This window comes from Coffea arabica, chromosome 11e (assembly GCF_036785885.1).
Source record: "Coffea arabica cultivar ET-39 chromosome 11e, Coffea Arabica ET-39 HiFi, whole genome shotgun sequence".
In the NCBI taxonomy this organism is placed as follows: Eukaryota; Viridiplantae; Streptophyta; class Magnoliopsida; order Gentianales; family Rubiaceae; genus Coffea; species Coffea arabica.
Genome location: NC_092331.1, coordinates 58,062,980 through 58,085,002, shown reverse-complemented (window position 1 = coordinate 58,085,002; position 22,023 = coordinate 58,062,980). Strand labels below are relative to the sequence as shown.

Below are 22,023 nucleotides of genomic sequence, written 5' to 3'. Positions count from 1 at the left end.
ACAATTTTTACTCATTCCATATCCTAAATCTTATCTTCTAACCTGCCTATCATTATTTTCTTCATGACTGCATATTTGATTGATCAGTGATATCAAGCAAAGATGTGTCCTGGTTCCCGAGCTCACTGATACTATTACTGATTGGTTTGCAAAATTGCTGATCATAGAGAAGACACCAACACGATTCAGCAAAAGTGGCGGATCTCCTTATATAAGATTGGTACTCGCAGATCATAAGGTAATTCCTTTTGAACAACATCTACTGACTAATATGATCCAATTTACGTTTTAACATATCCTTCACTTAACAGATTCTCCTAAATTTTCTTTCCATTCTCTCTATTGCAGAGTAATACTATCCAAGCTACTATCTATGAAAGAGACATCTATGATGTCGATCCGCTACTCCAACTTCATTCTACTTATTATCTTGGCAATGCTTGGATCACGAAAATAACATTGCCATTCTACCTTGCATCATCCAACTACCAGCTGACAATTTCAAAAAGAACCTTCATAGAACCCGTCCCAAGCGAAAGAGCATTACCATACGATAACTGCTACAGATTCACTTCATTTCAAGATCTGCATACTTTCATGAATGATGCAAATGCAAAAGTTAGTGAGTATACTATTATTCTGCTTTATTTTGCCACTGTAATAAATCCTATCACCTGACCATTAGTTAACTTAACAAAATTTTTTCTCTTCTATATATCATAGATATCTTATGTACAGCAATACATACACTCCCATCTCGATCAGTTCCAAGAGGCCAAGGATACGCAACAATTCAAGAGTTTATTGTCGTCAATCATGAGTAAGCATAAAAAATTTTCTTCCAGTTCCATTTCGTAGCATCATTAATACTACAAACTAAAGCTATGACATCTTATACAGAAAAAAACCAATGATATTCACCATGTGGGATGAATTTCTGGCTGTTGAAGGTGCTATTCTAAGATCAATGATGTCACAGCAACCAATCATTATCATTGCAAGGCCTAGAATCAATTCTCACCACAGTAAGTAAAAAAAAATTTTTGACACTCTGACAATTACTAAAACAATAACTATATATAAGATACTAATTTTCTGAGACTTATATGCACTTAGCTATATCAATTGGAACACAAGCAACAACCGTACTCTTGTACAACCCACAGATCACAGCAGCAACAACACTAAACAACTAGTAAAATACATTACTATCCCGTTCTATTTTCTGTATATTTCTAAGTCTAACTCTGTTATATTATAGGCTGAAAGAAAATACAGCTTATACTCGAGCAGTTATTCAAGAAAAATTGTATGATAAAGCTCACCAGATTGTACATGCACCAACCACTACCCAACTGCATGACATTGCCACCATTACCTCCAGCACTTATCAGGTAAAAAAAAATCTACATTTTTTTACTTTCTTATAATATTAGAGCCATTACATTTCTGTGCAACACGCTTTACTTCTACCAAAAAGCTAGCCATGACGGCCTATGCTTTAAAGATCTTTATAAAACATTACTTCCGCTCAAACTACTTCTATTAGATATAAATTCTCACAATGTAAAAATCTTGCCTCACTATTCCATTCTTTCATCTATGTAGAACAAATCTTTTTGGATACAAGCAGAAATTCGAATTCCAACCACTGCACAGCGCTTTTATTTTCTCAGTTGTCCTAATACTACATGTATGAGGCCTACTGGTGCAGCCATGAAAAGACATTTCACCTGTAATTTCTGCCATATTGCATACCCTGAACCACTACCAAGGTATAGCAGTAAATACTCCTTTTACTTTCCTGCTTATATATAACTATAAACAAATCAAAATATCATCATTTTATCAATCCATCTTTAAATATAGACAACTTATAGCTATCTTGTTGATAACTTCAAATTATACAGACTACGCTTTGAAACACAGCTATTTGATGGAGCGTCAATCCTAACCGCAACAATTGAGGATGAATATGCCCAATCACTACTTGGAAGCTCTGCACAGACTATAATTGACATGCAAAAAGAGGTACAATTCTTTCATAAACTATCCTCGCTTTAACTTCATAAGCATCAACTAACTTGTTCGATTCAAACCTAATATATTTCACAGCAACGATCTATTGATCTACATGCCATCAACAAAAGACTCCAAAACCAGCAATATTACATTCACGTTCGAAATACTGCTAGGCAATCAGACATTCCACAAGCACCACGATACATCATCCTTGCCCACCTGCCTATCCCAGCACAGAGAACAACAGATCCGCATCTGCTGCTAGACTCTTCTATATCTACAACCTCATCATCACACAATCACCCTTCAACAGATGAATGCACATCATCCTCGGTCAAACCAGACAACATTATAAAGCATTTTGAATCGTCATCAGATGCAGAAGAAACTCACATGCACCAGCTTGAAAAACGCCAGATAATCCAGCCTGCTGATACTACAGCCAAGCGACAAAAAAATAAGTAACATGTCACCAATGCAGTAAACAAACACAAGGATAACCCAGGTTTTGCTCTACAAAAACTTATATAAACAAAATCTCTTTTGCATGCTACTTCGGCCAGTTATCTAAATATTACCTTTAAATCCAATCAAATGCTATTAAGAAGCATAACTTAGTAACTTTATGTCCTTCCTCAATGACTTGTCTTCTACTTCCAGCCATGAGTTTCTCTCACTGTTTTGTATTAACTATTTTCATATCAAGAGACAAATGCTATCATTAGTTCTACGAAACGTATGTCAGATCTATTATCCTTTCCTCCTCTTATATCGCATTTATTCATCCTTTCCAATATCTTTCCTAAGATTCACACTTTAGTAATCAAATATGCTCGCTAACTGACTTGCATCCTGCTGGAAGCTATTAACGCCCTTCGTGACTATACACATTATTGTTTTACCCTCCTTTCATAGCCGTTAAATGCTCAATAAAAAAAACTAAACTAATTTCATATTATTCTGTAATATATATACTAATATACCATTAATTTTTTAACCAACAAATCATTTTACAAGACAAAACAAAATTGACCAAAAAACATACATCCCAACAAATTACATCATTAAAACAAAACAAAATAGTACAACTCTCCTTCATCATCACACCTAAACTTTCTTCCCACCAGAAACAAATCAATACATAACTAAAACCATAAACAAAGAAAAACCACTTTATATACAATCTTCGCCTCCAAGGACAATTCGAAATCAACGTAACCAATTTAAAACCTATTTTACAATCCGCCACAAAACTCATTGCCATGCACAGACAACATACTAAACCAACAACATTTTAACCTACAAAAAATAAACATAAACACTAAAATCATCACAATCCATCAATTTGGTCCATCCCCTGCGAGTCCCTCATACCAGCTCCTCAATTCATCTGCCTCAGGAATGGCAACATCATACATAATAATAGTTCTCCTTTCTGTAGCCAAAGAAAGACCTAAAAAAAAAATTCTATCAAACACAAGATAAGAACGATAATTCTACTATTGAACAAATGATTTTAAAAATCTATTACCATGAAAATGGCTAATTTTAGGCCTGCAAATCAGTACAATGGGATGCTCATGTGCAATCTGCGCAAGATGTGCTCCATCCGTATCAACAAATTCTTCCCAGATCGCAAATACCACTGGCATCATTCTATTAAAAAATATTATCAAGAACCAACACATAACATATTCAAATATTATTCAAAAAAAAAACCCATACTCTTCATTCATCAACAAAAACTCCTGAACTCGCATATATCTGCTTCCGAAAAGAAAAACATGCAATGGAAACACCTCGATCACGACACCAAGAATAGCTACAAAAAAACAATAACCTTTAATAAATAAATATAAATTTACCTCGCAAGTAATTACATATAAATCAACAAAAAAAAATTATAAATCATACTAATTATAGCATCGCGAGAATGCCTCAATGACTGCAGATGTCCAAATGGAGTAAAATTATAAAGATTATGAATCGGCAATTGAACTAAACCATGAACACGCTCGATTAAAGTATACTGTGTCAATGTTACTTCAAACGAAACAGAACCAAGCATTATTGAATCATCCATTAACCGACGAACAATCCCATTTCCAATATAATACGTTGAAAACAGTTGCAAAATCTCATCCAAGACATTCAGATCAGCAAAATACGCAATAGCTTGAACTCGATCACCCTACCAAAAAAATTAACTCGTAAGCAAAATTACAACATATCAAAAGAATAACAAAAAATAAAAAAATTAATCATTACCAATTGATCAGCAAAAACATATCGTTGATAACGCCGACCCATATTAACACTACCACGAACAAAACTTTTCTCAATAAGAACAACCCGAACAACCCAGCTTTGAACGCCAACATTCAACTGACTAACAGAGATTATATTTTGTTCCATAACAATAAACCGCAAAACAAAACCAAAAGAACCAAAGCAAAAACTGACTTCAAAATCTAGAAGTACACCTCTACAAACAAACTACTCTCCCTTTACACTCCCAAAAGCTCCAAATCAAACACACACATTTATAACACTCAAAATAATGCTACAAAACACAAATGCTCACATGCTATCCCCATGCAAGCATGCTACAACTGACACCTATAAACATACAAGTGTCGTAAACTAAAAATACTTGGCAACCATGCAAATATCACAGCCACCGTCAGTTGACACATCATACATTTCAAATCACTGCATATCTACAGAAACAACTGGCATTTAATTCAATTCTCCCAATAAACATTACAATAACTATTACTAAATAACATTTTCCCTATAATAACTAAGCCCTGCCACACCATTCCATCAAATATTACCACGCATTGCTCCCCTTGTAAATAACGCCAAAATCATACATATCAAACACAAGCCTGGGCAGTGCCACGCCATTGCGTGGCACACCAAAACTAGTATATATATATATATATATATACTCGTTTGGAGTGCATGCAACTTAATTCGGATCTAACCATCGGTTCAGGCGCAGAAGTAATATACAATAATTTCTAGTGCCTTAGAATCTGTCCTTTCTAGTTTATTTTTCCATTGCAGGATTAGAAGCAATAGGGTAAAGCCTGTCGGTGCACATTATTGCATGTGATGTGATTGCATGGGAATAATAGTTGAAGGGTTTATTGTAAAGATTAAGGGTCATACGTAGGTGTAGATTAGCTGCGAAGCAATGAACATACAAGTTTGGAAAGCCTTCGTGCAAGCCTCATTTTAGTCACTACCATTCAGTCTATTATTCGTGGAACGGAAATTTGCTGTCAAACCGCGTTGTTGTTAGTCCATTCATTCTAGTGTTGAAATATGCAATTGCAAGAAGACCCAAGTATCTGTATTTTAGTTCAACTCTTTGCCTAACAAAACAAGTAAAGTAAAAAATCACCTTCGCCCATGACCAAAAGTTTATATACTTGGTCAATCAACTTTTGAATACATCAGTACTAGCTAGTACCAGTTTCAAGTTCTTTTTTATCTACCAAAGTTGTACTGTACATCATCATTGTTGTGTTGGGCAATGAACAACAGGTGGAATTACAGCTAACGTAGACTTCTTCTAATTGTCCTTTGCCGGCTACTAAGTTCACACTCACCCCACTTGGGCTGCTGTGATACATATGATATGATATTCAAAAGATTAAAGTTATGGGTGCTAAGCATTTATAAAGCACTTAAAGTGTAGGCTGTGCTCTTTATTTATTTATTTTTTTTTTTTTGGTTGTACACTTTTGTTATACTATGTTATTTGCTCCATGTTAGCTAGTCTGGCCAGAACTAATACCTGCCTACATTTGAATTTTGAGAAATTAAGCCCAGAAAAATGTTCAACTTAATTACTAATTAATTCCTAGATGTCATAACAAATTAAATTGTCTATAAATGACTAAGCTGTTAAAAATTGGACCCCCAAACAAATTTACAGTGGACACGGATACTGGAAATAACATGCATCACAAAAGAATTCTAGAAGCATATAATGTTTGGATTAATAGTAGAATGCTTTGTCAAAACAGATGGTTTAGATTGTGTTTGGATTGCATTTTCGAGGATTTTTATAGAAAGATTACTGTAGCGATTTGATGTATGTGAGAAAAAACGGTAATAGAAAAATGTGATTACGGAAAACGATACAATTTTTCAGCGAAAAATGACTGTCCAAACAAGGCGGGCTATTTAATAGTATTTATTATTGCATACCACCGACTGAAACTTGCACGTGCTTAGAGATGCGCCGAAATTAGCGGATATAACCCTTACCAGAATATGACTAATAACAGTAATTTGCTAAGGAAAACTAAATAAGCTATCTAAAACAATTACATAGTAATACCTGACCCTACAACCAATGGCGCTTTGGACTTCGCTTTTTACGCTGTAATTATTTGCCAATAAAGAAAAATACACACCAAAAATAAAAATAAGTTTTTCTGAATTTCTATTCGAAAAAGAAAATGATACAAGACAACCTTAGGTTTTGTTTGGATTATTTTGTAAAAAAATTATTCTAATAATTTGATATATTTGAGGTAAAAATGTGATTGAACAATATATCTACGGAAAACGTAACAATTTTTCTTTGCAATCCAAACACATCCAAATGTTTTTTGACAAAACTATTTTTCAACAAATAATTTCTCTATTCAGCTTTTAAAAATAAAAAATGAAAATAAAAGAACTAGTACTGACCGTTTCTTCCCAACCCTCCTTGAAACACCCAATCAAGACGCGACACAATCTAATTCTGACCAATGACTACTTCTATTCCTATTCCCATTCTGGTCATAAATCAATCAATTTTTTCCCTAACGTTTTATTAACAGTCTATAAAAGAGACCAAGACCCTTATTTTTCTGACCTAGACCTGAAACGCTCCAAAATCCCTGCCTTCAAGTTCGAAGTTCTAATTCTATTCTTTCCCCCAGCGTCGATAGAGTTTAGAGCTACCAACAATGGCAGGAGTCAGCCCAACTCCATTGCTGAAAGATGAGCTTGATATAGTCATCCCAACAATCCGGAATTTGGATTTCTTGGAGATGTGGAGGCCATTTTTTCAGCCATACCATCTCATCATCGTTCAAGATGGAGACCCTTCAAAAACCATCAAGGTCCCAGAAGGCTTTGATTATGAGCTCTATAATAGGAATGATATCAACAGAATTCTGGGTCCTAAGGCCTCTTGCATCTCCTTTAAGGACTCTGCTTGTAGGTGCTTTGGGTACATGGTGTCTAAGAAGAAGTACATCTATACAATTGATGATGACTGCTTCGTAAGTCAATTTTCTTTTTGTACCTTTTTTCTGTATTTTGATGATTTTTACAAGTGCCCTTTTGTTGTTGCGGTGTAAAGATCGGAGCTTGATTTGTTTTGAGGCGTCAATTTTTTTTCTTTTTTGATTTAAAATCCCGCTGAATTTTCAGGATTTAGATGGGTGGAATAGCCTTTTTCTATACTTTTTTTAATTTAATTTTTTGTTTTTGGATCGTGGACAATTGAGATTTTGTATGCTGTATATTCAGATTGGTTTGTCAACAAAATTCAAGTTTGAATTTTTATGACGAATTTGCTATGATCTTGCTCATTGATAGGTTTTCGTGTTGTTTTTGTTGCAAATTTGAATTTTCCGTGCTTGCAAGTCAATTTTTAGGAAAATTAAAATGTAAGTTTCTGTGTGTGTCCGTGGTGTTTTATTTTCTGTGTCATCTTCGCTGATCCGCGTGACTTGTGTACGAAAGGATCCTGCAATTGAAAATGTTGCTTCTCCCTGCAAGTTAGAAAGAAGTTCAGAGATTCTGTTGTTTCCTGATTACAAGTATAAATTTGTGATCGATCTGCTTGATGCTATCTTCCTGCGGGAGAATGGTTTTTGCCGATATTTATTGCTAAAAACGGAACAGTTTTTTATGGATCTGCTATATGGATATTTTGTCCGCCAGATCTAATAAAGGACTTGGATATTTTCTAATTGTAATTTTGCTACTTAGATTCCTAAAGAAGAGTATAACCACCAGATAATTATTTTGAGCAGCTTTTGACGGTTGGGTGAGCGAATAACAAAGGCCCAGAGATCTAATCTGTGATTTGCTATCATATGGTCCCATTATGCAATGATGAAACTCCTTTTCAATGGCCTTGTCATAGGCCCTTCAAAAAGGCTCCTTTCAAGTTGGACTGCAAAATGTCATATTATGAGAATAGCAGTTTGTCAGTTTTCCTTCCTACCATGTTTAGTTTTTGAAGTTCTTGTCAGTTGCATCTATTAATTCGAGTTTTGCTTTTTGCTGTTGTTTTCCTGTTTTTTGAATGGAGAATGTTACACAATGTCATCATTGTTTCGGATATGATATCTTGAAAGTGAAATGCTTAGTTTCAAGTTGTGTTGGCCGATCATTTACCTTTTCAGCATTTACAGTTGTTGAAGCATGCCCGATCATTGTAATTTTCTAAAACCTTCTTCCATCACAATGAACAGGTTGCTAAAGACCCATCTGGCAAGGATATCAATGCCCTTGAGCAGCACATAAAAAATATTTTGAGTCCTGCTACTCCATATTTTTTCAATACTCTTTATGATCCATACAGAGATGGCGCAGACTTTGTGCGTGGCTACCCTTTCAGTCTTCGTGAGGGTGTTCCAACAGCTGTTTCTCATGGCCTTTGGCTTAATATTCCTGATTATGATGCACCCACACAGCTTGTTAAGCCACGTGAGAGGAATACCAGGTATGTGAATCATTTATGTGGCTCATGAAAAGCTTGCATCCAAACTTCTTGTTTCACGCCTAATGAGCGTTCACCTTTGCAGATATGTGGATGCAGTCATGACAATTCCGAAGGGTACTTTATTCCCCATGTGTGGTATGAATTTGGCATTCAATCGTGAGCTGATTGGACCTGCAATGTACTTTGGGCTCATGGGTGATGGCCAACCCATTGGTCGCTACGACGATATGTGGGCTGGCTGGTGTACTAAGGTACAAAGGAGCCCTGTACCTTAATTTATTTTGAGGATCATTTTTTTTTCCTTTCTTCTATTATAACACGCCATCCGAGTTGACATTTTGATATCAAGAGCTTATACAATTTTGGAAAGCTGGTCAGGAGATGTTTCATTCAGTTTTGATCAGATGTCACACATTCTGTTGCTACATTTAGGGATTAGAACTAAATTATTATCCAATGACACCTTTAATGCTCAGAGGAAGCATCATCTTCTTTGTTTAACCACTTGTTTTCTGAGTCCTATAGCTTGGACTAGCATGCATCTGGGTATTTACTTCCTGGGCACATTTGAACTATGTTGTTTCCTTTTGGACATCTTAAACCACCACGAAACTTAATGTGCACTACAATATTAAGCGGGGAGAATAGAATGAACTGTATTCTGATAGATATCTCTCGTGATCCTAGTTTTTGCTTTTGCTTGAACACAGTAACTTCAATAAATCAGCACCCTCAAAGTCATAATATTTGGACAATTTTTTTTTAGAAAAAATGTAATTGCCTTGTGATTGCTAGTGAAATTATCTTTGACATTCTTAATAAAGCATGACCGTAATAATGCATTGTCAAATTGCAGGTTATATGTGACCATCTGGGTCTGGGGATCAAGACTGGTCTGCCCTACATATGGCACAGCAAGGCAAGCAATCCTTTTGTTAATCTGAAGAAAGAGTACAAGGGTATCTACTGGCAGGAAGAGATAATCCCCTTTTTCCAGGCTGTCTCCCTGCCTAAGGAATGCACAACTGTCCAGCAGTGCTACACTGAACTTGCCAAGCAGGTCAAGGCTAAGCTTGCCAATGTCGACCCCTACTTCACCAAGTTGGCAGATGCCATGGTGACATGGATTGAAGCCTGGGATGAGCTCAACCCTTCAGGCGAAGCTCCAGCCAAGACATCCAATGTCAAAGCTAAATAATTTCCATTTAGCCAACCTACTAGTTACTTTAATATTTTTGTGGCCTTCTCTCTTTTAGTTGACTTTTAACGATGAGTTGGCCCCCATTTAGTTCCTTTCCCTCCTTTGATAGTTTGGAGTTTCAATTTCGTTGAGATTGTATTCAACATTGCGGAATGGTATACTTTATTTATAGCCCTCGCTTTCTTTCCGTAATTCATTATGTAACCTTTATTATTTATTAGTGGTAATATTCAAATTAAGGTTTCAGAGGTTATTTATTACGTTAACCAACCGGCCTTTGTTTTCTTTCCATAGAATGAATCGTCAGTCTAGGCTGCAGTGAATTCGGTTGATTAGGAAAACGATTTGCATATTTGAAGTGACCTTTATAACGGCTTCTTCGATCATGTTCATTCTTTCGCTAATGAAAATATTTGATCTAATTTGCTCTTCCAAATAAAAACAAAAGGAGTTTGTTTAATTCCAAATGTGTCAAACCTGGCGCTTCTTTTCTATATTATTAATTTGTTACAGTGGACTATAAACATCGACAAGGTGCTTTTTAAGTCTGCTTGACTCACCTTTCCGTAAACAGTTGCTAAATGCCACCAGATTTTATTGCTAGATCATAAATCATACGATCTGGTCTTTTTCCGTGAAAAAGCTACCACTGGGTCTGACTTACCTTCATCGTGACTCTATGAATAACCTGTTCGTATTATAACAAGGAACAAGAACAAAAGAAAGAGCAAATCATCAATGGGAAACATGGTGGGACATTGGAGGATAAGAAGAAAAATTCTGAACTTCCAAATTTGCTACACTTATTTCATGTATACTTCTAGACTGAGTTCAGGCTTCAGACATCATAATTTCTGATTGATTTTGTTTCTAAGATGATAAAGATTAAATCTGGAGCAGGAAAGGTTAATGACTGGCTCTTCATTTTAAAGCTGCATCCGCCAATCGGCAGAAGCCCTTCACAGGTACACATATACTAGCAATTCACCTCCATCGCTTGCAACAGCCAAAGCTCCAGGTTTTGACATATCAGTTGCTATACATGACACTCCGCTACCTAAATGAAGAATTTAGAACATTTAGTGCATAATCAAACTGGGAATAGTAACCTAAATGAAGAATTAGCAAAGTTCTTTGTCAAACAAACACATAAAAACACGAGTTGAAACGGTTAGCAAGAAAAGATGGCAGGCATTAGACAAAAAGTCTGCCAATTTTGAGAAATATTTGTTACTCACAATGTGAGATTACCTTTGAACTGATGTAGATTACCAACTTTAATTCCTGTAGAAAGTTCCCACATGTAAACTAGCCCATCAGATCTACCAATAATTCCATGACCAAGTGATGCACCAGCTGCAACACCCCTGCAGGAAGGACTTCTGTTATTTAACCTCTAAAGCAAAAGCAAACAAAATATGAACTGCTCAAAAATAAAGCACAATGTGGATCAGAAGAAGGATTAGAAGTCCAAGTTCATATATTCTGGAGCTCACATGGATGCATCATTACTAGTATGACGGCACGAATCAAGCTTATGGTTTGCATGTTGCACTTTAGAAAGTTCAAACGTCAACTCTGCAGAGCTGCTTATTACGGACACTATCTTGTACCTTTCACCCTCAGTAAGTTTGCTTGCCCTTTGGCTGGTCAAATAGTGGAGCCCAAACTAGGAAAATGACTATACTATCCTGAACATAATCCAACTTAAAAACACTTTCATGGCTTCATCAAATAAACCATTGCAGTCTTTGATCAAATTGCAAGGCTGTAATAATTTAGGAAACGTGTGAACTTTAGGTCAAGAAGTTGACTATTAAATTGCTGTTTCCACCAAATACCAGAAAAAGGTTGGCATGAGGCATATATTGACTCTGAAATTGATTCCTTCATTAGGCATTCCAGAATGGATATTCTTTAAAATCCGAGGAACTCAGTGTAATGTGCTACAAGTATTTTGATCCTACGGGAAAGTCAACACCATAAGAAATGGGGAACTTTAAATCCTTTATCCACTATTTGCAAAGCAAACAAGTAGCACTAACACAGAATAGTACTATAATATGTCTCTCTAATAGTATTCATCTAATTTATTTGGGTAGTACCTAAGATCCAATGCACTTCCCATCACCACTGTGTTTTTAACCAGGAGAGCAAGCTTCCAAGATCCAACTGAGTCCATCTGCCAATCACCTGATTTATAGCTAGGTTGGAAGTCAAGACATGACACAGTTGAGACAAGAAGCCAGATGGCCAGATCTTCAGCCTCTATTGGTCGGACCAGTTCGCTATCTTCTCCAGAGAACCACATTTCTGTTGCATTTAGAACCTCGTTGATAAGCTCTTCCTGGTTGTAGTAAGGGGGAACATTGCCTTTTCTTTGCCACTGAAAGAAGCTAATTGGAATGCATTTAGAGATTGTAGTGCTCGGACCAGAAAACTTCAATACGAGAATCTGTTTTTTAATATCCCTGCAAAAGTTGAAGTCTAATTAGAGTATCAATAAGGAGAAACTATGAACATTCTTATCAATGTGGCTATATCTTTTAGGCTTGTTTTAGCATTCAGCAGCCTAGCCAACTTTATTCTGAACACATTTAGTAATGACACAGAACTGGATCAAACAAGAACCAAAAATTTTGTTTCGCAATATTATTTACCATTCATTAGGTAAAATTAAATCAATGACAACATAGAGCTGGTTAATTACCATGTTTATTGCATCAACCAAAATATAAAAGGGACATTGAGATAGAACCAGTAAACTTCACAAAGGTCAGCAGAACTAACCTAGATGATAAAGTTTTTGCAGTTCCATGAATTGTTTGGTGAAACAGAATGAGAAGTTCATCCAACATAGAACTCTCTTAGCATGGCTTGTCATTTTAGAGACCAAGGACAAATATGCATGGTAACAGATTACTATAAAAACATGTAAAAGTAAGCACATTTGATTGCATTTGTGATCAAAGCTAGCATACCATATGCTAAACTCGCCAAATCCGTTATGACCAATAATTAAAGAAGCAGATTTTGGAAGTTTCTTCAGTTCAACAGGAGAAGGCGGCCAGTTATCTGCCACAGGTAAATGACATTCCTCCAACTGCGAACTGCAAATAAAGAACCAGATTTAGTGATGCTTCAGACACTGCTGGAGCAAGCAATTATCCCAAACAATATTAGAGTAGAAACACAAAACCTTGGCAGCCGTAAGATGTGAGCCACTGAACAAGTAATGTAGCAAAGAAAGTTACAATACCACTCATGATTGTCGGAACATTTTGGCAGTTACTAATATTCGTTAACCAGAAAGTTCTCATTCACCAAATAATTAATCTTGTGTGAAGCTCAACTATTATGGAGTTGAAGCAAAATTGAAACGATGCCATGAACTTGCTAGTACACAGTATTCAGTTCTTCCTAATCCATAGACAATCCAATGAAGGAATAAAACCACATAATGCAGCACTTCATCAGTAATCTTTTAACCAGGCAGTATAAGGAAGAAGATGTTTTTGCCCATTAATACACTAAGACGTCAATCGAGGAGAATATCAATGTTTAAATATCCATGATGCCTTAATGAATAAGGAACATATAGACAAGAAGAAGAAAGGAAAAGTAACCCCTTTGAAGAATTTACCTCCATGTTGAGTCCATGACCCAAAGGCAGAGCTTCCCACTCTCTTCAGCAGCAACAAGATGATTAGGCTCACAAACTAGTATACAGCATACAGTTTGAGCAGTTTTAAGTTTGTTGATCACTGAGACATAGCCAACTCTTATATGCACAATTTTTACTGCATTCTTTTCAAAACAATCTGAAGTACATAACTGGCAAGGACAATGAATGTTACCCTCCCTGAGAGCACATAAAATCTACATTTTAGAACTACAAGAATTTCATAAACCATGGGTAAGTATATATGCAGGAAAAATAAAGTAGAAACCTGCAGCAGGGCACTTTTATGCTATTCAGTAGAACAAGAGATTGTCCATCTGGAGTGAAATGCAAACAAGAATTATCCACAGCAATCTGCTGAAAGAAAGCATGTCTATAATGTACAGCTAGCAACTCCAGCACTACTGCAGTAAAAGAAAGAAAGAGTTATAGGAAAGTTTATCTTACATTTCTCCCAAAGGCATCATCCAAGATAACTGATGCATGACCAACAAAAGAAGGGGATCCTGTCTTTTCTCCAGTAACTGGAGTACTGTAGACAAAGAGAATCTTGTCCTCTTGTGCAAGGGAGCCACAAAGCGCACATATATAGATTTCCTTCCCTACCATTCTCAATAGCACAGATAAAACTGGCATCGGGTGGATATAGCAGCCAACAAGCTTGAGAACCTCTTCCAGCTTGGCATTAAGGAGGGAAGTTGCATTATTATTCATTTTTGAACAATCTTTGGCTTCATGCTTTTGTGCCACATTATCAGAATTCACCCTCTGGATCAGCGAATTCGATGTGGGAATATCAAGATCAGCAAGTTCTTGGTCTAAAAATGACGTAGTTAAATCAAGAATGTCTGAAACACAAAAATATCATCTGAAGTCAGAAACAAGGATTTCTTGTCCGATAAGTCATCGTAAAAGGTTCTCCATCAGCACTTACAAAGCCTTTTAACAGTCATAGATCTAGGTTCTTCTTTCTCAACCCTAGTTCCAGTACCAATGATCAACTTTTTAGGGCTTTGGGTGTCAACTGCAAGAACTTCTAGGCAGGAGACCAATATTACAATCAGACATTGTTCTACATCATAAACACCACTAGCATCGTTTACATCCAATTTTAACAAAGAAATAGGGTACACTTTTGATTCAGCAGCTCAAATGAAGTTTCAGTTAAGGACAAGCTGCCTTGCTCGTGATATTGATTCTTTAGTGAACGTGAACATTTTTCTTTGGACGCACTAAATTAGTGTCATATTTCACTTGTGTATGTTGAAACAAGTGTACCATAAACAGTGATAAAAAAGGAGATTCTCTGCAGGCAATCTTTTATTAGTACCTTCACTATAATCAGGACAAGTCTTGGTGTCGTCCTTCATAGTCTGTTTTTGAATACACAAAGACTTCTCACTGAAGCTTGTGAAGGCATCATTTTTACTGGGAAATGTGGATCCTAAAGAAGCTTTAGATGTTGAGTCATTGCAGATATCAATCCCATGATTCAAAGCCAATTCTCTGTTGCAGTGAGGACTTGTTTTCCTATCTGCAGTCTCAAGAAGGCGCAGATTATCTATCAGAAGATCTCCACTTCCACTGTCATCGAAGCTATCAGGAACAACAGATTTCATACGACCATCATATTCTAGATTCCTAGAAGAAATTTGGTCCTCCTTATTCTGGTCCAATTCTGCAGTTTCTGGAAGCTCTCTGACTGCAAGTTTGACATAGAGAAAAAACAAGAAAAAAGGGGTCACAGTAGAAGAAAATGTTGTTACAGCACCTTTGCATAGAGTAGCAAAGGTACAAGGACAACTGAGGCATAACTAGCAACACTAGATCAGCTAAACTGTAACATTCAAGGGAGTTATACATCGATGCTTTACCAGGAATAGCTATTCTGTCAATCTTTTCATTTTCAGACGTGGTTACAATGGCAGACATTTCTGAAGGCTTAAGATTTTTCTTTTTCTTTCTTGAAAATGTGTTGAGCAGAGGAAGGGCTCGAGGAAGCAGGACTGTCATCATTGATTTGGCAATATCCTGACCAACTGAATCTAAATCACCTTTCCCGGAACTGACATTTGAATTAGATGTGCTAATCTCATCTTCTCGAAGTGACTCAGACTCTGTTGCTAAATCCTCAAGAATGGCCTTGTCAGTGGCAATTGCATTGTCCAACTTGGGGGAATATTTTGTCGGTACTTCTTTTTTAACTTGATGGGCAAAAGAATTAGACAAATCATCTGAGGAAACAACCATAACCATCCACAAATAAGTGGCAGATATTGACTGATGTCTCAGCAATCAAATTCTTGTTAGTAACAATGGATAATTAGTTAATGGTACCTGGCGGGTGATCTAATGTATTAGGCACACAAAGTTCAGCATCATGGATTGTTTTAGGACATATTCTCTCCCTTTCTTCATCTTCTCCTATGGAGCAATTAAACTGGAGTCCAGCTGAAACTTTTGATCTGTCAAGCTGGGACATTGTAAGGATAACACCAGGTAAGCTGACTGACAAACCAATTCCAGGACATCTGAGTTCACAAAAAGTTATGGAATAGCAAAACTTGAAATGATTCGTATTTTAATCATGTTTTTAATCTAACAGGTACAAAGCCACATGAAGTGAATAAAAACCAACAACTTCAAGACCATGGTGCAAGCAAAACTTCAATTGCATGAAGATGGCCTTTAGTAACATAAGCTGAATCTGCTTACATGTTCTTTGTCTTCAGGCAAGTTGCCCTCTTCTCCAATGGTTGTAGAAATTCCAGAGCTAATAGGCTTGCTTTGTTCAAGTGGAATGTGACCATCAACTTTCAGATCATCAGATAAATCAAAAGAATTCAACAGTCGATGATCTTGTACTGAAGCTACAAGTTCTTCCTCAATCACGGGGTCCAAGTTTGTTGATCTCTGGAAATCTCTTGCACTCTTGCTCAGATGATGTTCTTTCAAAGTAGGAATTATCAAGTGAAGCCTGTCACTACAATCCTCTTGACCCGTCAGCCCATTACTTGAAGCAACAACATCATGTTCCCCATTTTGAGGTCGAATTCTTTTAAGATCTGTCACACTCTGCGATGTAGCTTTGATCATTTTCTCTTTCCTGCTTCTCTTCCCCGTGACCTGTGGTTTTCCCAATAGCATATCATGATCCAAACTGAAATGAGTTAGCTGAATTGGAATTCTTGTCTCAGAAGCCTCAGAGCAAAATTCAGATGGAAGCAAATTTTGTTCTACAATGCCTCCAGCATTTGCCATTAATTCCCTCAGTAACCTTTGGACGGATGCATTCTTGAACCCAAAAAACTGCCAATTATACAGGGGACAATGGCACCAAATCAGGAATGAGCTTAGATCTTGGTAAAGTACTACTACTACAATACTCTGCAGGAAGTGTAAGAGATACTAAAAAGCTCATAATACTCAAGACTGCAACAGGATTAATTCCAACAACACACTACATTGTACATGTGAAGCAATGTAAATGCAAAAATAGGACAAGATAGACAAAAACACAGCACCTCCATGCCATCAATCTTGCATGAGAATCTCTTCCCATGCAAAAACTTTACACGAGAGCTTCTTTTTTTCTGAAAACTCTCCCATGCAATATCTGGAGTTTGACCGGAGCATGACAGTCCATCAGTAGAACCAATCTGCAAACAAAGGGTGGTTCCATTGTAGTTATGACAATAACTTTCACAGAATGGACTGGGAAATGTAGCCTTAGATCAGCAGTGTTTAGCAAATCAACACACCTTAAATAGCGGCCCTTTGACACCTTCACAAATTTCCATCCTGTATTTGATCCCATTTTGTGTCCGAACAGCTTTAAATCCAACTGGATAAGGATAACGATCTTTACCCTGTAAAGAAAGACAAGTTATGCCGATTGTGGTGTTTCCCAAGCTGAAGTATACTTTTAGCAGGTTAATCTTTCCCATCTCTTTTTGTATTCCTTCGTACAATTGTTTCATTGTTCATATCTTACAGCGTTCATATGAACCTACTCATCACTAGTAAATCCGACTTGCTCCCCTTCTCTTTTCTATTCCCTATATTCTACACTCAGCAATTTTTAGTATGCAGGTGTGGTTTATGAGAAGTTCTGTTCTTCACTGATGATACATTTTGGTTTTAGCTGTATTCATCTCCTTTTATCCTTATAAAAAAGTTTGACAAATAACATTCATGTGAATCATCCAAAATTAATCCGAAAAAGTTCCTACTTTATAAGTAGGTCAAACCTTTGACAAACACAAATAGCAGCCAAACACATCTCCTGACCAAAAAAATGCAAGAAAACAAGACATGAAAATCCCAGGTTCAACAAGACCATCCAATTATCTTTCATAATACTTAATTAAACATGCGTGGTGACTATATGAAATGCACAATTGTAACCTGAACTTTCTGATCTCTTAGCTTCTTTTCTACATCGCTTCCATTACAGGTGTCCGTTCTCTAAAACGGTATATTTTTCCGATTTCATCACCATAATTCTCATACTGAAAAGCCCTAACTTGACTAAATTGTAGTATTCTGATAGTTAACCCAGGCTCGAATGACAAATGTATCCTTTGCATAATCTGTTCTTATGTTGAATAAAAGGAAAGAAAAGAAAAATAAAATATATGTTTTCGCCTCACATAATTCCATTACATTACATGAAAACTAAACAAATAGTCAAAACAAACAAATCGAGTTGCTAATTACTTCAATTATACCGTAATTATGCAAAGTCATCCACTTTCGACCAATCTATATCATCAATTTTCAAAATTAACAACCAAAAAAGAAAATTCACATTAATTCTAACTATAGATCAAGCATATCGCAACACGCAGAAAACCAGCTGAGCATAATATCAAACTGAAAAACGTCGAGAGAAAATATACAATAGTTAAAAATGGAATATCGAACCCTAGAGCAGCTCCAGTACTTCTTTTCCCAAGAACCACTATAAAGCTTGCCGATTGATATGATCTCCAGACCGTCCGATTTCTCCTCTCCGGCTTCTGACATTGTTGACGGCGTAATTGATCGTCGTCTATTCTATTCTACTTCTACTTCACTGTACTCAGTGTGTGTACTGTGAGAGATAGAAAGAGGAAGGGTGGGAGACCGGGGGAAGAGACGCAGCTGAAAATGAAGATGGCGGGAACGAAAATTCACGAGATATAAATATGCGCGGACGGGAATTTTAGTGGGTCCGATTGTATTTTATTGTTTTGAAAGAAAAACAAATAGGAAAAAGATGTTATAAAAATGAATCTAACAAAAGAGAGAAGACGCCGTTGCCGGGGATCGAACCCGGGTCTCCCGCGTGACAGGCGGGGATACTCACCACTATACTACAACGACTTGGTGATAAGAGTCTCAATATTTAATTTATTTAACATAAATATATTTTTTCTGTTTAAAATATTTTTTAAAAGGGACCCTTCTTTAAAGTTTTTTAATGGGATCCTGACTTTCTCTTTTTAATCTTTTTTAATGGCATCCTGATTTATTAAGTGTGAGATAATAAGAAAAGTGGACGTTATAGCCAATACATAAGGAACTTTAACAAGTTCAATAAAAAGTTGAATTGGAAAATCCTGATAATTCAAACTGAATGTCATTAGTTTTTAATTCCTTTGAAACGAATGTACCATTAAAGACCTCTAAAAGCCTGGCTTTTGCCCTTTGTTGTATGAAAAGCTACTAGAAGATGATCTATTCTGTTTTTCCGTGAATAAGCAAGCACTTAATATTCTAAAGCATGCGCCTCTATATACTTCTTGACGTTCATAAACAAAGGAAATAAGCTATTGGATATTCCATCATATTCCAATTTTGGGTGTTACACTAGACTTATTTTACACACAACTTCGCAAATCATTGATTCTTTGTTAACCATATCAAGCAAACAACATCAAGCTTTCATTTGATTTCTATTTTCAATTGTTACCTTCCGCTGCAACAATAGATTAAACACACGGCAACTAAAGAGCCCGTATTGGATCGTATATTGGAGATTTTTGTGAAATTTTTACAGAAAAATGACAGTGTAGTATTTTCTTGAATATACTTGAGTTGAAAAAGTTGTTCAGAATTAAGTTGAGAGAATATTTCTAAAAAATCTAAAAATATTTTTGTAGAAAAATAGCAATTCAAATAAGGCATAACATCACACACACACACACACACATAATATAAAATGATGATTATTTCGATTTTGGTAGGTTACTTAGTTGGGTATTCTAATCTTCTACTAAATAGACGATCTATCTTCTCGCCATGTGGCAAATTATATTGTAAGAAATTTTGTATTTTTTTTTAATTTTGTTCTTTTTTTTTGTAACAATTGATTTACAGCCCTTTTTATGGTTTTTTATTTATAGTTAATTTTAACAAATCTATACAGGACCTACCTTATATAAATTTGTATTAATTGTACTTTTTTTTTGTCAATCAACTTATGCCTTTCCTTTTCTAATAATTTTTTATCACATTCTCTATTCCTATTATTGGTTTGATTATCTATTGCTATTACTAAGATTTGGACAAAGAATGACCTTCACCTTCAAAGATTCATATATATATATACCAAATCCATTTAAATTGTATAAATAGTTATTCTTTCCTAAAATTTTCTATTAATTTTTATGCTCTTTCCATTCAAATTTGATTTAGGCCAAAGTAGTATCATGTAAATACAAGGTTGTAAAAGTTCTTCGAAATTCTTTGTCTTTTATTAGTTTTAATAATTTGAGAAAATAATAAGCTCATCATCTAGTTTGCTTTCTAAAGTTCGTTTTAGTAGTGAAAGAATCAAATATTTAGTTTATCTTCTTTGCTCATGAATTGTCTTGCCACCATTAAGTAGAATAAACACAACTATATTACGGGATAAGATTCAATTGATACTAATTATTAAGTTTTTTTTAAAAAAAAATATCCTCCCACCCTTCTCCACACCTTTCCTACCCATAACTGCGAGACATAAGTTTTGACCCCGAAACCTAATAGCAAGAAAGAAAAAACTAATTATTAAGTTGTTATAAATTCGTTATTTTTAGTCTATTTAATTTCAATGTTTGTCTTATAATTAGCATGTTAAATTTTATAAACTAGCATTTTTAGTCCTTTTATAACACTTTTTGTTCAAAAAAAATAAAAATTCGAGATTATAAAAAGGTACCCGTGCAAATGCACGTGTGAATAACTAGTTTATGGATATATTAGAACCACGTACGAATGCGATAGGAAGAAAGGAACAAATGAAACGCTCAACAATCAATTCATTACCAGACATTGCATCTAATACAACTTCAAAGTATCTGAGAGATAGGGGCAGGGGAGACGCGTCCAATCAAAGTTTCTACATATGGATATGAAAGAGGGGATAGCTTAGATCAAATGATTATGTCCAAATCCGTATATAATCAAAGTCACTCTCGCCTGTGAATGTGTACGCGGTTTATTGCTTGTTGACATAGCAAACTTCGAGGTAGAAAACGGGAATCTCGTGGCCATGGCTATGAATATATCGACCTTCACCTAGCTAGCCACCCTCCAATAAATATAAACGAAATGAAGGAGTTAAAATAGCTGCGGTTGTTGTATTTTTTTTTAAAAAAATTATGTATAATAATAGATGTAACTATATTCTTACATCGAATTGGTGTATATAAACAAAGTTTACATGTACGACAAAGTAATTCTAACTGCATCAGAATCATGTATAATGTACAATAATTGGACAACCTCATTAAAAACTCAATTGTAAAACGCTAATATTTGTAAGGTGAAAACAAGTAACAAACTAATGACTGGTCTGGCACGTATGGAAAAAAAAGAACCTAGGGAAAGTCGTTTATACCAGCAAAGAAAGTTGTGGAAATCAAAAGCAAAAATAGCTAGTTTCCATGTTTAGCAATCTAGAGGAATAGTCCCATCATCAGCTAAAGACAGAAAACAAACCCTACCTTACTGGCTTTCTCCCCTCCTTAAATTTCAGTCTGTGACTGTGACATGTGATTTCAGGTTCTTGTCTTTTTCAGTTTTCTTTCTTTTACATCCCACCCGTAAATTTCTAAGTGTAGTGTAAGCAGTAGATGACAGGAAGCTTCAAGCTTTGATTCTTTGTTGCTGTATACTTTTGCTTTACGTTCATCAACATTCTGAAGATATCTGTACCTTCCAGATTTGTATGTTGTCAAGGCATCTACCCAGGCAGGTAGTTGCTTTTCAATTCAGATAACATCTATATATATAGATAAATTCTATTAAGGGATGAAGGCATGCATGCAAATGTAGGGCAGAATGTAGTTTTCAGGTGGCGTATTAATTTTAATCTTTTCTTATCAGGCAATTGATTAG

General features: G+C 35.7%; 3 protein-coding genes and 1 non-coding gene across 5 annotated transcripts; 1 reads left to right on the top strand and 3 right to left on the bottom strand.

The window, feature by feature from the left end:
* Positions 1-3,180: 3,180 nt before the first annotated feature.
* Positions 3,181-4,539, bottom strand: LOC113719080 (replication protein A 70 kDa DNA-binding subunit B-like). Its single transcript, XM_027244101.1, has 5 exons — positions 4,291-4,539; positions 3,937-4,213; positions 3,748-3,844; positions 3,554-3,678; positions 3,181-3,475 (listed from the first exon to the last, which is right to left on the bottom strand). Exons 1-5 carry the CDS (start codon positions 4,435-4,437, stop codon positions 3,363-3,365), a joined length of 759 nt encoding a protein of 252 aa, XP_027099902.1. The 5' UTR covers positions 4,438-4,539; the 3' UTR covers positions 3,181-3,362.
* A 2,327-nt stretch (positions 4,540-6,866) lies between these two features.
* LOC113716660 (probable UDP-arabinopyranose mutase 2) lies at positions 6,867-10,163 on the top strand. Its single transcript, XM_027241054.2, has 4 exons — positions 6,867-7,316; positions 8,520-8,770; positions 8,853-9,021; positions 9,627-10,163. The coding sequence occupies exons 1-4, from the start codon at positions 6,999-7,001 to the stop codon at positions 9,966-9,968; spliced, it is 1,080 nt and encodes a 359-aa protein (XP_027096855.2). The 5' UTR covers positions 6,867-6,998; the 3' UTR covers positions 9,969-10,163.
* Positions 10,164-10,696: 533 nt separating this feature from the next.
* LOC113715791 (uncharacterized) lies at positions 10,697-18,942 on the bottom strand. 2 transcript variants are annotated; one of them, XM_027240095.2, is made up of 14 exons: positions 18,580-18,942; positions 17,415-17,522; positions 17,178-17,312; positions 16,369-16,962; positions 15,991-16,126; positions 15,528-15,887; positions 14,984-15,355; positions 14,101-14,501; positions 13,922-14,010; positions 13,615-13,833; positions 12,953-13,081; positions 12,077-12,442; positions 11,223-11,338; positions 10,697-11,028 (listed from the first exon to the last, which is right to left on the bottom strand). In XM_027240095.2, exons 1-14 carry the CDS (start codon positions 18,679-18,681, stop codon positions 10,931-10,933), a joined length of 3,225 nt encoding a protein of 1,074 aa, XP_027095896.2. In that variant the 5' UTR covers positions 18,682-18,942; the 3' UTR covers positions 10,697-10,930. The 2 variants fall into 2 exon arrangements, with proteins under 2 accessions (XP_027095896.2, XP_071929163.1); XM_072073062.1 differs by having other exon boundaries at positions 13,922-14,007.
* A 6-nt stretch (positions 18,943-18,948) lies between these two features.
* On the bottom strand, positions 18,949-19,020 carry TRNAD-GUC (transfer RNA aspartic acid (anticodon GUC)). The gene has a single exon. It is a non-coding gene; the product is annotated as a tRNA-Asp (tRNA).
* Between the last annotated feature and the right edge of the window lie 3,003 nt (positions 19,021-22,023).

Coding starts and splice junctions, on each gene's coding strand:
- LOC113715791 (XM_027240095.2), bottom strand. CDS start 18,681: ATGTCAGAAGCCGGAGAGGAGAAATCGGACGGTCTGGAGATCATATCA. Junction 11,339..12,076: donor GGAAGTGCATTGGATCTTAG/GTACTACCCAAA, acceptor TCCTTCCTGCAG/GGGTGTTGCAGCTGGTGCAT. Junction 11,029..11,222: donor TAATCTACATCAGTTCAAAG/GTAATCTCACAT, acceptor TTCTTCATTTAG/GTAGCGGAGTGTCATGTATA.
- LOC113716660 (XM_027241054.2), top strand. CDS start 6,999: ATGGCAGGAGTCAGCCCAACTCCATTGCTGAAAGATGAGCTTGATATA. Junction 7,317..8,519: donor CAATTGATGATGACTGCTTC/GTAAGTCAATTT, acceptor CACAATGAACAG/GTTGCTAAAGACCCATCTGG. Junction 8,771..8,852: donor CCACGTGAGAGGAATACCAG/GTATGTGAATCA, acceptor TCACCTTTGCAG/ATATGTGGATGCAGTCATGA.
- LOC113719080 (XM_027244101.1), bottom strand. CDS start 4,437: ATGGAACAAAATATAATCTCTGTTAGTCAGTTGAATGTTGGCGTTCAA. Junction 3,845..3,936: donor TTCTCGCGATGCTATAATTA/GTATGATTTATA, acceptor GTTTTTTTGTAG/CTATTCTTGGTGTCGTGATC. Junction 3,679..3,747: donor TTTTTGTTGATGAATGAAGA/GTATGGGTTTTT, acceptor ATTTTTTAATAG/AATGATGCCAGTGGTATTTG.